Here is a 17,639-nt window from a genome sequence, read left to right on the forward strand (position 1 = left end):
ATAAGGACTCAAATTATGAATCTCTCTTCTTAAGAAAAAGAATAAAGTGCAAATAGAAACATGTTCCTAAGTATACAATTAATATTCAGCAGGTGGCAGCAGAGCCTGATGTACTGAGTAATGAGAATGGTACTAGAAATATGAGGATCATCTCATAGAAATCTGAGCCATACTTGCTCCATAAATCACATTAATGGGTCAGTGTCACAGAGAATAATAGTTTTTCTGTCCTGTCAAACAGGATATTTCTTCCTGAGAGGGAAGGTATTTGTTGCAGGAGATTTGTAATTTTCTTTTTGTGAATTGTGACTTTCATAACTCAATTTCTCCACCTAGAAGAGTGAAAAAGGAATATGAGCTCTTCCTAGAAATGCAATGTGTGACTATAACTGGGACTATGGGTAAATAATTTAGGTGCAGTGTAAAAGGTAAAAGGAGACAAAAAATTGACTCAGGAAACAGTGGATTTCCAAGGATCAGGACAAGAGACCCTCAGAAGAAAGTAATTCATAAAACAGATTCTATCTGTTGTTTATTGGAAATGGAAGATGGTTGAGGAGCTTTAACAATCAGAAATAGGATCGAGATTGATTATAAGTTTATTAGGAACGCTGAAAGGCCTACTACATGTGTTCCACTTGTTGAAGTGACGTGTGGTCATTGACACTGAGTAAAAACCATTATTTCTGGGAGTCTCAGAGTCACCAAAGATCTCTGGTGCTTTGGAACCAGCTCTAGGAGAGCTTTCTTGCTAAAGTTCAGGACAGAAACTTCTCACTGGGAAGAAGAAGGTGTTTTTCCTCTTTTTGAATAGAGCAAGATATGCAAATTGGGTTCCTCCCTACTGGGATGAAAAGCAGCCCCAAACCTGTACCTGTATCTCTGGGAGACAATCTCAAGCTCTTTGTGTCCTAGAGGACTAACCTAGGAAGTGATCATGAAATTTAGACTGAACTGGATTTTCCTTCTGAGTATTTTCCAAGGTAGTTTTATGGAGAGAGAGGGGCAGTATAAAATAGTGACTTAATATGACTATTGACTTTAATGCAATGTCTCTGTGTTGCAGGTGTCCAGTGTGATGTGCAGCTGGTGGAGTCTGGGGGAGATGTGAGACAGCCTGGGGGTTCTCTGCATCTCTCCTGCAAATGTTCTGGATTTACTTTCAGCAGCTACTGGATGACCTGGGTCCGTCAGGCTCCAGGGAAGGGACTGGAATGGATTGCAGAAATTAACAGTGGTGGAAGTAGTACATATTACGCAGACTCCGTGAAAGGTCGATTCACCATCTCCAGAGATAATGGCAACAGCATGTTATATCTACAGATGAATTCCCTTAATACTGGGGATACAGCTTTGTATTACTGTGTAAGAGACACAGTGAGGAAAAGGAATGTGAGACACGACAGAAACTTCCCCTGGAAGGAGATGAGGTGTCAGTGAGTCCAGAAAGGGGTTTGAGCTCATGATGAATGGAGTAAAAGATGCCTAAATCCAGTAACAGGTGTAGAGTGAATCTGAACCATTTTATTTATGACGTGTATTGTTTTTAATTCTGTCCCAGGAGAAGCAACTTTTCTAATATCTAGGTATCATTTTCAATGTCTCACTCTCATCCCCACCCCAACACTCCATTCAATCAGTAGTTATGTCCTGTCAATTCTATTTCATCACATATCTAGTGTACTATCCCTTCTCTTCTCAGCCACTGTAACCACCTCTTACCAGCACAAACTGTACTCTTATGCTAACCTGCTGGTGGTTCTCCCAGACCCAATACTCTCTTCTCTCCTGTGAATACTAAACTCAGCTATCAAAATTGTCTTCTTAAAGCACAGGTCTGACCATTTCCCTAAAATTCCAGAGACTCTTTATTACTTCAAGGATAAAATATTCAATCCTATTTGTCTTTTAAAACCTTGCATAGCATGACTCCTTCCTATCTTATTCTACCTTACTCCCTTCCATGTACTCAGCAATCCAGTGACGCTGACCTCTTGCTATTCCTTTCACAAGAGATTCCATCTCTCTACTATATGTGTTTTTGCTGCCCGAAATTCTTCTTCTACTATGCCTGCCTCCTGGCCCCTTTGACTTCCTTCAAATCTCCCCTAAAATCTTCCACCTCTTCTAGTAGTGCCTTTACACTGCCTATTATATATATATATATATATACATATATATATACATATATATATATATACATATATATATATACACACACAAACATGTCTGTGTGTATGTATATTTATATATGTAAATATATATATAATACATATATAACTATTATTTTCATGTTGTCTCTCTGAATGACACTGATCTCCTTAAAAGCAGGTACTATTTTTTTGCCTTTCTTTATATCTCCAGTACTCAGCATAGCACTGTGCCCAGCACAAACTAAGTGCTTAATAAATAAGTACTTATTGCTGATTTGACCATCTGTTCTTTTGTGAATGAGACTCCTCCATATAGCTGGGAGTTAAAAACAATTGTTTTTACATGCAACTGGTAAATAAGATACACAGGCAATGGGGTACAGAAATCTATCTGGCCCTACAAGAAAGTAAGGGGGAATAGGATAAAGGGGGAGGAGTGGGGTGATAGAAGGGAGGGCAGACAGGAGAAAGGGGCAATCCTGGGGTGGGGGAGTACGGTAGAGATGGGGAGAAAATTTATAACTCAAAATCTTGTGGAAAGGAATGTTGAAAACTAAAATAAATTTTTAAAAATGGAAAAAAGAAAATAATGCAGGAGGCATTTTAATTTTCACAGTACTACATGCATATAACAAACATGCCTTTACATATGAACTACAGTGTCCCATTGACAACTAGTAAGCAAGTGTAAAGAAATGTTTGTAGCTTTAGCTGATGTAAAGAATTTCATATATCAACCTGAGAGGATTTTTGTGCCTTGGAGTATGAAGTATGAAGGGAATTGACACTACATGAGGAACTTCTAGTGACTGACTGGCCAATACAATCCCCAAACAATTAAAGCAAATGGGTAAACATTGTTAAGCTCTAATCTGCATTTAGACTATACAGTTGTTTCTCTGGGGATGGATACCATACTTCATTATGAGATCCAATGTCTTGGATCATTGTCTTGCTGAGAAGAGCTAAGTCTATCACAGTTAACCATAATGCAATATTGCTGTTACCATTGTACAACTTTCTTCTGGTTCTGCTCCCTTCACCTTACCTCAGTTCAAGTAAGTCTGTTTTTTTTTCAGAAATCATCTGCTTGTCATTTCTTATAGCACAATAATATTCCATCACAATTATACATCCTAGAAAGAGAAAGCAGACAAAAGCAGAGAAAAGATATTCTATTTCTTGAGGACACAGTGATGGCAGACTTGGAGCTCTGAGTGAGGGTAGTGGTGCCTCCACTTGGAAGTTGAATCCAAAATGTTCTACCCCTGACAATGGAAAAGACAAACTCATGCCCCTCAAGGAGAACTGTGTCACCTCCCCACCATATACAAGGGGCCTATATTAGAAACAGCATGTGATGCCTACAGATACAATGGGAGCTTTCTTCACATCTCCAGTCCATTTCATGCCCCATTTCCTCTAGCTACAGAGGGATATGAGAGAACATGATTGGCACTAGAGGTAAATCACAGGTGGATTTCAATTCTAAAAATAAGCAAGGTCCCTAGAAGGAAACAGCAGAGCCAAGTGAGAGGGACAGAGATACTTAGAAAAACAAGTTAGCCCATGAGCAGATGCTATTCAAAACCAAGGAGAAGAGAGAGTTAAGGTACTTCTTTGATCAGAAATAGGAGAGGACTGACTCAGAAAATATTAGAAACAGAGAAAAACCATTCTCTTAGTACTGGGAACAATTGGAGTGATGGGGAAGGACAGACACTGTCTTCCTCATCATCAGTGTTACATATTCTTAGTGTCATAAAATGTTCTCTTGGGTTTTAGAATGAGTTCTGGAGGATCCTTCTCTTTGCAGCTCAGGGAGAGGGCTAACCCCAAGCAGGTGGCAGCTATTGTTCCTTCTATTGAAGGGAAGGGGCGGGCATCTCTAGTCATCATAATGTACAGCTTGCCACTGGACACAGATGGATCTGGAGGAGAAAGTGAGTCTGGTGGCTTTGCACAGTCCTCCATCACTTTAATCCAATTCACTTGCAAGCCATGGCATCAACCTTCCTGATGCCATGGTCCTCTTTGAGAGTGAAGGACAAACAACAACAATCAAGGGAGGAGGACATGCAAATTTCCTTCTCCCTTAGTATGAAAAGCAGCACAAATCCTCTAGCTCTAGGAGAGGAACTTTAGTCTTGCGTGGCTTCTACTTTACCCTAATGACTGACCCTGTAGAGCCTCCCCTGGGATGCTCTGGGATATGACCTGATTTGGATGTCTTAAAAATTTACTTTATATTCAATTCACAGAACAAAATAAGCATTTCCATAACACAGCCAATCTGACAGGAGAGATATGGCACCTAAGAGTTCTTCCTCTGAAAATTGTCTGTTCATATCCTTTGACCATATCTCAATTGGGGAATGACTTTTATTCCTATAAATTTGACTCAGTTCCCTGTACATTTTAGAGATGAGGCCTTTATCAGAGATACTAGTTGTAAAGATTTTCTCCCAATTTTCTGCTTCCCTCTTAATCTTTGTTGCATTGCCTTTGTTTATACAAAAATTTATGAATTCAGCTGACCTTAAAGAGTTTAGTTTTGAAATCCAGTTTTCTTGCTAACCACTGCTGTATTCTTGTCTCAAGGAATTCTGCTAACATTGAGAGAATACGGCTTGCCGAAGGGGAATTGGGCAAAATATGTTGGCATCACTAAACTGTCCTTCAGGAATATCTGGTTGGCTGTCCGAAGAAGGATAGGCCATTATCTTGGAACTTGTAAGTGGACTCAATTAATAATAATCAAAAGAACTCTTAGTTACCACATCTTTCCTGTCAGATTGGATAAAATGACCAAACATGATAAATGCTGAAGAGGATGTGGGAAAATTAAAACGCTGTTACATTGATGGTGGAGTTGTGAACTGATCCAGCCATTCTGGAGAGCAATTTAGAACTATGTGCAAATGGCTATAAAAATGTTCGTGCCCTTTGACCCAGCAATACCACTTCTAGGGTTGTATACCAAAGAGATCACCCACATGTACAAAACTATTTATAGTGGCTCTTTTTGTAGCAGCAAAGAACTGGAAATCAAAGGGATACCTATCAATTGGGGAATAACTGAACAAGTTGTGGTATATGAAGGTAATGGAATACTATTGTGTGATAAGAAATGGGGATGATACAGACTTCATGATAACATGGAAAAATCTACATGATATAATGCTGAAGCAGAACCAGGAGAACATTATACACAACCACAGATATATGGATTCTGTGATGACTGACCCTGACAGACTTCGCTTTTCTCAGCAATACAAGGTGCAAAGACAACTCCAAAGGACTCATGATGGATAATGTTATCTACATGCAGAGAAAGAACTATGAAGTATTAATGCAAATTGAGGCACACTGTTTGTTCTCTTTTTTTTTCCTTTCAGTTTTTTCTCTTTTGTTTGTTTTTAGATTTTTTAATTTTGTTTCATCTTTCTCTTGACTCATTCCATTGGTCATAATTCTTCTTTACAACTTGACTATTGTGTAAATAAGTTCAATGCAAAGTTATATGTAGAAGATATATGGGATTCCATGCCATCTTGGGGAGGGATGGGGGAGGGGTGAAGAAAATCTGGAACTCAAAATTATGTGGAACTGAGCATTGCAAACTAAAAATAAAAAAATCTTAATTATAAAAAATGACAATTTTACTCAAACTAATTTATATATTCAATGCCATCCAAATTAAGTTATCAATTTTTCAAAATGAATTAGAAAAAATATAGCTAAGTTCATTTTAAAAAAAATAAAAAGTCAAGAATATCAAAAGAAATAATGAAAAAATATAAAGGAAGGAAACTTAACAGTACCAGATCTTAAACTGTATTATAAGACAGTAATTATCAAAACTATCTGGTAAGGGCTAAGAAATTGAAAGTAGGTAAATGGAATAGAATAAGCATACAATTTACAGCCACAAATAAGCATACTTACTTTATATTTGACAAGTGTAAAGATTTAAGATTTTGGAATAAGATTTCAGTAAAAATTTTGGGAAAACTGGAAAGTAGTATGGCAGAAGCTAGGCACAGACCAATATCTTACAGCATTTACCAAAATAAGGTCAAAATGGAAATACCACCTGGATATAAAGAGTGATTTTATGAGAAAATTAGAAGGACAAGGAACATATTACTTATCAGATTTATGGATAGGTAAATAATTTATGAATAAAAAATAGAGAGTAAAGTTAGACATAAAATGAATCATTTCAATTACATTAATTAAAAAGTTTTGTACAAAAAACAAATGTAGCCAAGATGAGAAGGAAAGCAAATAGTTGGGGGAAATATTTTATAAGCAGCTTATAAAATAAAGATTTCATATTTAAAATATATAAAGAACTTTTCAAATCTATTAGAATGTGAGTCCTTTCTTGATTGATAAATGGTCAAAGGATATGAACAGGTACTTTTCTGAAAAAAAAATCAAAACAATTTACAGTCATATGAAAAATATTCTAATCATTATTGATTAGAGAAATGCAAATTAAAACTACCTTGAGACATCATTTTACACCTGCCAGATTGGTTAAAATGGTAGAAGGGGAAAGTGACAAATGTTGGAGCAGATGTGGAAAAATTGGGGCACTCATTCTTGGTGGAAATGTGAACTGATCCAACATTTTGGAGAACATTCAGGATTTATGCCCAAAGAGTTATTAAACTACCTATACTTTTTGATCTAGCAATACCACTACTTGGTCCATTTCTAAATAAAATTAGGGAAAAGGATAAGAATCTCTATATCCTAAAATGCTTATAGTAGCTCTCTTTATGGTTGCAAAGAAATGGAAATTGCAAGGTGCACACTGATTAGGGAATTGCTTGTGATGGAACACTATCATGCTACAAGAAACAATGAGCTCAAAAGTTTTAGAAAAAAAGGTGGGAAAGATTTGCACAAAATAATTAGAGTGAAATGAGTAAAAGCAAGAAAATGTTATATACAGTAATGTCAATATTGTTTTAAGAACAACTTTGAGCAAATAAGTTATTTTGTCTGTTATAAATACCCCAGATAACAAGAAAGGATATATGAAGAAAGATACCATCTACATCTAGAAAAAGAACTGAATAAGAATAATTTTACATATGTATGCTTATTTGTGTCTAATGGTAGCCATTTATAGGGTGGGGAGGGAAGAAAAAAAGGAAATTTATATGATGGAAAAGAATCAGAGGGCAAAATAGAATTAGGAAAAAAATACATTGGTCACATCTTGAAAGAAAACCCCAAATTAAAACTTCCAGGAATATTATAGTCAAAATCCAGAGTATCCAGATCAAGGAAAAAAATTCCTACAAGTAATAAAAAAGAATTCCAGTACTAGTGACTCCAAGTCAGGATCACAAATGATTTACCAATCACCACTATAAAGAAGTAGAAAGCTTGGAATGCACTATTTCCAAAAGTTTACAACGAAGAATACTTCACCCAGCAAACTGAATAAAAGCTTAAGTGGAAAAAATATGGATTTTTAATTAAACAGAAGACTTTAAAGAATGTCTTCCCTTCTTCTTTTATCATAAACCTAAACATAAAGACTAAACAAGCATAAACTCCTTACATTCAAATATGGAGAGATTGTATCACTATGGAGGAAGTCTAATTAGTCAGAAGGTGAGAGTGGTTCCTTTATGTCTTAATGATCCTAAGTGGAGAGGGGAAGAAGAATATTCACACAAGGGAGAAAGGTAAAGAAAGGTTAAAGAAAAGTATGTCATGTAATTAGGGTGTACAAGTAACTATTAATATAAACTAAACTACCTCATTTTTATCTGTCCTGTCTACATAAGGGAAGAAAAGTCAAACACACACACAGAGTTGAGGAGAAAATTTTAGATGACTGGAGTGAGAAGGTCAGAAAACAGATTACAAATGGTTGAGAAGTGCCTTAAAAGAAAGTAACAAATATATACTTTTCCTAGGAGGCAGTGAAAGAGAAAAGATTTGGAAAAATAGCTTGAAGATAACGTAGGGTGAGAAAGCCTTTTGAAGCTTGAGAGCAAGATATATTTTGTAGGAAAAGAAATTTAATGGTATTCTATAAGCAGCTTTGAATTGTTCTTTTTTCTTGTAGATTATGTAGCAATGACAGGACAATGTAAAGCCAGCTCAGGCTTTACACTATACAAAATTGGAGAATAACGTGTAATTTTGCCACAGTTCTAAGGGTCCCTGATGAGAACTATTTTTTCCAAGTAAGTAAAGAATTAATGTAAAATGGACACAACACAGAAAAATGCTGTCTCTCCTGCTGCCACTGTGTACAGTAGGTGGCAGCAGACTTGATTGCCTGGGAAGGAACAGTCTGAGGCTCAGTCTATAATTACCTTTTCCCAGATACTCCAGAGGATATGGTGTCATTGTCTCACCACACATGTAATACAAGGAAAATTAGGAACCCCTGAGAAACCCCTAGCTACTGACAAGCAACCCCAGAAAGAATGGACTCAGATATCTTTGGCATTTAGCAAACCCCCTGGGACTCCATGACTCCACCAAGGAATGTAAATGAGAGTATCCCACTAGTATGATAACCTGACTGAATCTTTTGATCAGCCAGGACCTTTGTTCCTGTTTCCTTGCCCTGTACCCCCACCTATCCTATATAAGCCAAGCCATCACCCCAACACATGGCCATTGATTTGTGGTGCAATACCCCAATGGCCACCGGCTAATAAATTCTCCACTTAAAACTTACACTCTGTGGTGTGTCTCGCTCGCTTCTGGTACAACACACACAATGAGTCCTTCTAAGAAACAAAATATAGGACCTGTTGGAGGATCCAGGAGGTTCAGCAGGCTTTATTATGCTCTGTGTGTTTTGTGCCTCCATTTCTCCAGTTCAGAGGGATATGAGCTTGGGTGTGCTGGTAAGTTTTTTGTACACTAGCTCTCCAGGGGAGAAAAAATGAATGTGCAATACACTTTTAAGTTCAATCTACATTATTTACATTTTCTCTATCCCTTAAGTTTAAATTAAAAAATAAAACAATTAAATTCAAGCCCTGATTTTCAGTATCTGCTGATTTCTGAAATATACTGCTCACACTGAAAACTTAACAATGATCTCTCTCATGCCAACAGAGTACACCCTGGATATAAAGGACCATGAATGGGATCGAGCATACATAATCCACATGACATCCAGTTAAAAAGAAAATGAGCAAAAAATAGCCTTGTAAAATAATCAGAACTATCAAGAATAATCTCAGAAATGCTGGCCCCCTGCCCCCAAGGTAGATCCAATATCTGCTGAAGATAAAAATGATGAAAGCTTGGGGTGCCTTCCTAATTAGAAATGGCATTGGGGTAACTTGGGAAAATAACAGAAATATAGAAAAGCCTAATGAGAATTCCCTTGGTGTTGAAGGTAGTTTGGAGTAATGGAGAAGGATAGACACTTGAGTCCTTAACAACGATATTTAGATTCTTGGTGTCACTAATGTTCCCTTGGATTTTAGAACTAATTTTGGGGAAAAACATCTCCCTGCAGCTCAGGGTGGGGGCTCATCCCTGTGGGAGGCAATTGTTTTTAGTCATACTAAACTGAGAAAGACATGCAAATTAAGCTCTTCCCTCTAGGGATGAAAATCAGCAAAAACCTGTGTCTGCAGCTCAGGAAGGGGAGCTTTTCTTTTGTATGGCCTTTCTCTCCTAAGGACTGACACTGTAGAGTCTGTACAATGGGTTTTGGCCTGAATGGAATTTTCATTCTGACTATTTTACAAGGTAGTTTTGTGTTTTGTTTGTTTCTTAACCAAGGAAATACTATTTGAAGTTATGTAATTGTATGACTATTGTGTTAAATGACTCTTTGTTTGCAGGTGTCCATTGTGATGTTCAGCTGGTAGAGTCTGGGGGTGATGTGAGACAACCTGGAGGATCTCTTCGCCTTTCCTGCAAAGCTTCTGGATTCACCTTCAGCAGCTATGCAATGCACTGGGTCTGCCAGGGTCCAGGGAAGGGGCTGGAGTGGCTCTCATATATTACTTATAATGGAAGAAGCACAAAATTATGCAGACTCTGTGAAAGGCCAATTCACCATCTCCAGCAGTGACATGCTGCACCTGCAAATGACTTCCCTTAAAGTTGAGGACACAGCCCAGACATAAACTTTCTAGTTCAGATGGGTCATGTGGAGAATGACTTGGAGAGGGAAGTCAAGAACATTGAACACAAACAGACCACAGGTAAAGTATGAAGCTCAAAAAAATTTCAAAGTATGATTTCTTTCTAATTCATGGCTAAAATCTATCCTATCTATCTATCTATCTATCTATCTATCTATCTATCTATCTAAACTTCCTTGTGTCCCTGAGAATCTTTCCTGTTTCAGATGCCTGCAGGTGTAGAGGTGATATATTCTTTTAATGGTTCACATGTTTCATTTGTGGTGACTAATTTCTCTGTAGTTGTCAAAAGTGAGGCAAATCAGGAATTATTGAACATTCACTATATTTATCCTATACCATTTTCATACACACTGTGCAAGTAGAAAACATACCTACCTGTAGGTACATTCAATAGATAGTATGTGTATATGTGTCCTTATGTATATGATCCTGCCAATCTGTATGTATATAGATCTATATGTATACACATAAATTCCATGTGTGTATATGTATTCATACACATATCATAAGATCACAACACTGTAATTGGAGGGAATATGAACATCCTTTTCGATGAGACCTGTCATAATATCAAAAATTATATTCTCACTTGAGGAATGATCATCTTGTTTTGACTGGATATATCTGTGTGTGCCTCAAATCTGGATCTCAGAAGTCACAATAACCTTCCTTTCTCTGTATCACTAGTTAGAGGAGATATTGAAGTCCATTAAGATAAAACCTTTTAGGGACATCCTCAGGAACTTGCAAAAACAAGGCCTTACTTTAAGTATATCTTCCTTCTTCAGGTATTTCCTAAAGAATCACTGAGCTCTTGATGACGTCCAAGATGTCCCTTTGGCTCTCAACTTCACCAGACCTTTTCTTTTTCCTTCCCTTTTTCTATGTGCTGAATATCAGGCTATTCTCCTACTGCCCCATCAAAAGATACAAATTCCAACATGTAAAATAGACCTCTTAGGTATTATGGCAACTTGTGATTGAGATCCTTGAACTGGATATAATGCTGAAAGGTTATACTTTATCCTTTTTTATTTCACTTTTTTTTATCATTTTTTAAATTTATTTAACATATTTAGTTTTCAGCATTAATTTTCACAATAGTTTGAATTACAAATTTTTCCCCATATCTACCCTCCCACCCACTCCAAGATGGCGTATATCCTGGTTGCCCTGTTACCCAGTCAGCCCTCCCCTCTGTCACCCCAGTCCCCTCCCATCCCCTTTTCCCTTCCTTTCTTGTAGGGCAAGATAAATTTCTACACCCCATTGTCTGTGTATCTTATTTTCTAGTTGCATGCAAAAAATATTTTTGTTTGTTTTTGAACATCTGATTTTAAAACTTTGAGTTCCAAATTCTCTCCCCTCTTCCCTTCCCACCCACCCTCCCTAAGAAGTCAAGCAATTCAACATAGGCCACATGTGTATCATTATGTATAACCCTTCCACAATACTCATGTTGTGAAAGACTAACTATATTTTGCTCCTTCCCAACCCATCCCCCTTTATGGAATTTTCTCCCTTGACCCTGTCCCCTTTCAAAAGTGTTTGTTTTTGACTACCTCCACCCCCATCAGCCCTCCCCTCCATCATCCCCCCCATTTATTTTTATCTTCTTCCCTCTTCTTTCCTGTGGGGTAAGATTCCCAATTGGGTATGTATGGTATTCCCTCCTTAGGCCAAATCTGATGAGAGCAATGTTCACTCATTCCCCCCCTCATCTGCCCTCTCCCCTCCTCCTATAGAACTGCTTGCTCTTGCCTCCTTTATGTGAGATAATCCACCCCATTCTATCTCTCCTTATCTCCCTCTCTCGGTATGTTTCTCTCTCATCCCTTAATTTGATTTCATTTCTTTTAGATATCTTCCTTTCATCTTCAACTCAACCTGTGGCCGTGCTCTCTCTCTCTCTCTCCCTCTCTCTCCCTCTCTCTCTCTCTCTCCCTCTCTCTCTTTCTCTCTCCCCCTATATATATATATATGTATATATATATATATATATATATATATATATATACACACGCACATAGATATGTACATACATACACATTCACCAATATATATATACATAAACATATATGTATGCATATTCCCTTCAGCTACCCTAATATTGAGGTCTCATGAAACATACTCGTCATCTTTCCATGTAGGAATGTCAACAAAACAGTTCACCTTTAGTAAGTTCCTTGCAATTTCTTTTTCTTGTTCTTTTTCTTGATTACCTTTTCATGCTTCTCTTGATTCTAGTGTTTGAAAGTCAAATTTTCTATTCAGTTCCGATCTTTTCACTGAGAAAGCTTGAAAGTCCTCTATTTTATTGAAAATCCGTATTTTGCCTTGGAGCATGATACTCAGTTTTGCTGGGTAGGTGATTCTAGGTTTTAATCCTAGCTCCATTGACCTCCAGAATATTGTATTCCAAGCCCTTCGATCTCTTAATGTAGAGGCTGCCAGATTTTGGGTTATTCTGATTGGGTTTCCACAATACTCAAATTGTTTCTTTCTGGCTGTTTGCAGTATTTTCTCCTTGATCTGGGAGCTCTGGAATTTGGCGACAATATTCCTGGGAGATTTCTTTTTGGGATCTATTTGAGGAGGCGATCGATGGATTCTTTCAATTTCTATTTTGCCCTGTGGCTCTAGAATATCAGGGCAGTTCTCCTTGATAATTTATTGAAAGATGGAAAGATTTCTCTAACTTGCTTTTCCAAATCCTTTTTGAGTTGTTCTATGGCCTGGGGCCAGTTCATGTTTTTCTTGGAGGCTTTTGTTGTAGGCTCTATGACTTTGTTGGCTTCTTTAGGCTGTATGTTTTGGTCTTCTTTGTCACCAAAGAAAGAATCCAAAGTCTGAGACTGAATCTGGGTGCATTTTCGCTACCTGGCCATATTCCCAACCAACTAACTTGACCCTTGAGTTTTTCAGTGGGGTATGACTGCTTGTAGACTAATGAGTTGTATGTTCCACGTTTGAGGGGGAGGTGCCAGCTCTGTCAGACCCACACTACTCCTTCCCCAAGAACACCCAGCCCGGGCTGGGCTTAGATCTTCAGCAGGCTGTTGCACTCCTGCTCTGATCAGCCACTTAATTCCTCCCACCAGGTGGGCCTGGGGCCAGAAGCAGCAGCAAGTGTAGCTGCCCTACCTCCACTGCCCCTGCGGCTGGAAGCCGAACCGCGAACTCCTTCCACTCCTGCAGCTTTTCCCACTAACCTTCTCCACAGTCTTTGGTGTTTGAGGGTCGAGGGGTCTGGTAACTGCCGCAGCTCACATATTCAGGGCGCTAGGGGCCCCATCCACTCGACTCCAAGTTTGGTTGTTCCACACTGCTCAGGCTGGGCTCTGCACCACTCCGTTCCCAGCTCCCAGCTCCCAGCTCCCAGCTCCCAGCTCCCAGCGCTAGGGCATGCTCTGCCCGGTTGCTGGTCTTGTTGGTCCACGCCGCTCAGGCTGGGCTCTGCTCTGCTCTGCTCCACTCCCAGCTCCCAGCTCCTAGCTCCCAGCTCCCAGCTCCGTGTGGTATAGACCTCACCCAGAGACAATCCAGGCTGTCCTGGGCTGGAGCCCTGCTTCCCTCTGCTGTTTTGTGGGTTCTGCCGTTCTAGAATTGGTTCAGAGCCATTTTTGATAGGTTTTTGGAGGGACTCGGTAGGGAGCTCATGCTATTCCCTGCTTACCAGCTGTCATCTTGGCTGCTTATACTTTATTCTAATGGGACTGGTTAATAAAAGAGAATTCAAGGGGAGGCAGCATGTTTATTATAAAGCCTGGCATATAGCAGAGGTTGTTAGAGCCTTTTCTAATCCATTCTTTTCCACTGCATAGAGGAAGATAAGCTGATGTGGGGGAATTCAGGAAGCAAAAGGTTGATGAAGGAAACTTGGAGGAGGGTGAAATGAAGGTAAAATACAAACAGGGATAAAAGGATTTTTAAGGTAACAATTTCTTAGATTTTTTTTCTGTTTGTTCCTCAGTTATTACAATGTGTTATCTTTGAAATGTAAGTCAAACAAGCATATTTTTTTTAAGAAAAGTATTTTCCCCACTTACATGTTAAAGCAATTTTTAACTTTTTAAAAAAGTTTTCAGCTCCAAATTTTAGACCTCCCTCCCTCCCCACTTCCTTCCAGGTGATGGTGGGCAATCTGTTATAGGTTTTGCATATACATTCATGTAACACATTGCCATATCATTAATTTTGTTCAAGAGCATGGTCCCAAGAAATACTTCCCCACCCAAAACCTTTAAAAATGTTTAAGACTTATGAGTGTGGTATACTACATATATTTTCAGACTTGTTCCCTAAAATGTTTTTTTGCTGATGTTTTTCTTTTTTTTCTTTAAAAATTATTATTTGTTATGGGCAGGTAGGTGGTGCAGTGAGTAGAGCACTGGCCCTGGAGTCAAGAGGAACTGAGTTCACATCCATCCTCAAACACTTGACACACTTACTAGCTGTGTGACCTTGGGCAAATCACTTAATCCCAATTGCCCTGCCTTCCCCCCTCAAAAAAAACAATATTATTTGTTATGTGTGATAGTTCTATTAGAGTTTGAAGGAAAGAGATAATGGGAGAAATTGTGAAGATGAAACATAGCAATTTAAGTTTATTTTTTAAAAACAAAAATGTGGCCAATTAGTTTCCCAATTCCTTTTCCCGGTGTTAGATATGAGGTAAGAAAGATTCTTTTGAATTCTCTTAAGGTGCTGGAGAAAGTTCTTACCTGTGGATTCCACATCTTTCAGATATTTTGACTTGTCCTCTTTCTGTTTTTTCAGGCCAATAAAAACCTTTATTCATAGCATCTACCTCAAACCAGCAGAAGGCATTATATGTAATGAGGATAAGCTAGAAGCATTCCCAGTGAGATCAGAGGTGAAGAAAGGATGCCCATTATCATCATTGTTATTCAATATTGTACTAGAAATGTTAGCTTTAGCATAAAAAATTGAAGGAATTAAAATAGGCGATGAAGGAGCAAAGCCTTCACTCTTTGTAGACAATATGAAGGCATACTTAGAGAATCTTAGAGTGTCAATTTAAAAAGGACTTAAAATACTTAACAATACTAGCACAGTTACAGGATTTAAAATAAAACCACATAAATTATTATTATATGTTACTAACAAAGCCCAACAGAAAAAGATAGAAAGAGAAATTGCTGGGGTGGAACCAAGATGGAGGCTGGAAAGTAGGGACTTGCCTAAAGTTCTCCCCCAGGACCCTCCAAACACATTAAAAAATGGCTCTGAATAAATTCTAGAACTGCAGAACTCACAAAATAGCAGAGGGAAGCAGGGCTCCAGCACAGGACAGCATGGATGGTACCTGGGTAAGGTCTATTGTACCATGCGGGTAGCAAAGTAGAGCAGAGCCCAGTGTGGGCTGCTCCTGGACCAATCAGACAAAGAGCTGGGTGGAACATGGTGTAGTGCCCTGACTCAGTGAACTGTGGCAACTACCAGGCTTCTCAACACATAAACACCAAAGACAACAGAGAAGGTGAGTGGGAAAAACTGGGGAAATGGAGTGAAAGGAGTTCAAGGTCAGCCATAGCCCCAGGGGTGGCAGAGGTGGTGAAGCTCTGAGGCTGCTTACAGAGCTACATCTGCAGTTGTTTCTGGTCCCAGGCCCACCTGGTGGGAGGAATCAAGTGGTGGATCAGAGCAGGAGTGCAAACCCTCCTTAGATCTCAGTAGTGGTCAGGTTTGGTGGTTCTTGGGGGAGAAGTAGTGCTGGTGCAGCAGAGCTTGCTGTGTGAAATAGCTCTGAAAGCAACAGTGAAGCCCATCAAGCTTGGGACAAAGTACTCTTTACTCTACAAGCAGTCATACCCAGACTAAAAGCTCAAGGGTCAAGTAGTTGGCCGGGAACATGAAGAGGCAGCGAAAACACACTCAGATTCAGGCTCAAACTTTGGAATCTTCCTTTAGTGACCAAGAAGACCAAAACATACAGCCTAAAGAAATCAACAAAGTCAAAGAGCCTACAACAAAAGCCTCCAAGAAAAACATGAACTGGTCTCAGGCCATGGAAGAGCTCAAAGAAGATTCGGAAAAGCAATTTAGAGAAGTAGAGGAAAAATTGGGAAGAGAAATGAGAATGATGTGAGAAAACCATGAAAAACAAGTCAATGACTTGCTAAAGGAGACCCAAAAAATATTGAAGAAAATAACACCTTAAAAAGTAGACTAACTCAAATGGTAAAAGACAATGAGGAGAAGAATGTCTTCAAAGACAGAATTATCCAAATGGTCCAAAAGACTACTGAAGAAAATACAACCTTAAAATTAAATTGGAGCAAGAGGAAGCTAGTGACTTTATGAGAAATCAAGAACAGAAACAAAGGATGAAAAAAATGGAAGACAACGTGAAATATCTCATTGGAAAAACCACTGAGCTGGAAAATAGATCCAGGAGAGAAAATTTAAAAATTATTGGACTACCTGAAAGCCAAGATCAAAAAAAGAGCCTAGATATCATCTTTCAAAAAATTACCAAGGAAAACTGTCCTGATATTCTAGAGCCAGAGGGTAAAATAGAAATAAAAGATACCAAAAACAAAACTCCTAGGAATATTGTTGCCAAATTTCAGAGTTTCCAGGTCAAGGAGAAAATAATGCTAACAGTCAGAAAGAAACACTTTGAGTATTGTGGAAACACAATCAGGGTAACACAAGATATAGCAGTTTCTACATTAAGGGATCGAAGGGCTTGGAATATGATATTCTGGAGATAATGGAGCTAGGATTAAAACTAAGAATCACCTCCCCAGCAAAACTGAGTATCATGCTCCAAGGCAAAATATGGATTTTCAGTAAAATAGAGGACTTTCAAGCTTTCTCAATGAAAAGACCAGAACTGAATATAAAACTAGACTTTCCAACACAAGAATCAAGAGAAACATGAAAAGGTAAACAAGAAAGAGAAATCATAAGGAACTTACTTAAGTTGAACTGTTTTCTTTACATTCCTACCTGGAAAGATGATGTGTGTAATTAATGAGACCTCAGTATTAGGGTAGCTGAAGGGAATATACATACATACATACATACATATATATATATATATATATATATATATATATATATATACACATATATATGTATATATATATGTATGTATATATATGTATATGTATATACATATATATATATATATATACACACATACACACACACACAGAGAGGGCACAGGGTGAGTTGAATATGAAGGGATCGTATCTAAAAAATAAAATCAAATTAAGAGATGAGAGAGGAATATATTGAGAGAGGGAGAAAGGGAGAGATAGAATGGGATAAATTGTCCCACATAAAAGTGGCAAGAAAA

The 17,639-nt window shown here is 38.3% G+C and overlaps 1 pseudogene and 1 gene segment (V, D, J or C); both read left to right on the forward strand.

Moving 5' to 3' along the window:
* The first annotated feature begins 928 nt into the window (after positions 1-928).
* Positions 929-1,498, forward strand: LOC118841723. The segment is given in 2 exon segments: positions 929-983; positions 1,067-1,498. Coding segments are annotated over 2 exon segments (420 nt in total).
* Positions 1,499-9,851: 8,353 nt separating this feature from the next.
* On the forward strand, positions 9,852-10,288 carry LOC118842029 (annotated as a pseudogene).
* Positions 10,289-17,639: the final 7,351 nt, after the last annotated feature.

The sequence above is a fragment of the Trichosurus vulpecula genome, chromosome 3, assembly GCF_011100635.1.
Source record: "Trichosurus vulpecula isolate mTriVul1 chromosome 3, mTriVul1.pri, whole genome shotgun sequence".
NCBI lineage: Eukaryota > Metazoa > Chordata > Mammalia > Diprotodontia > Phalangeridae > Trichosurus > Trichosurus vulpecula.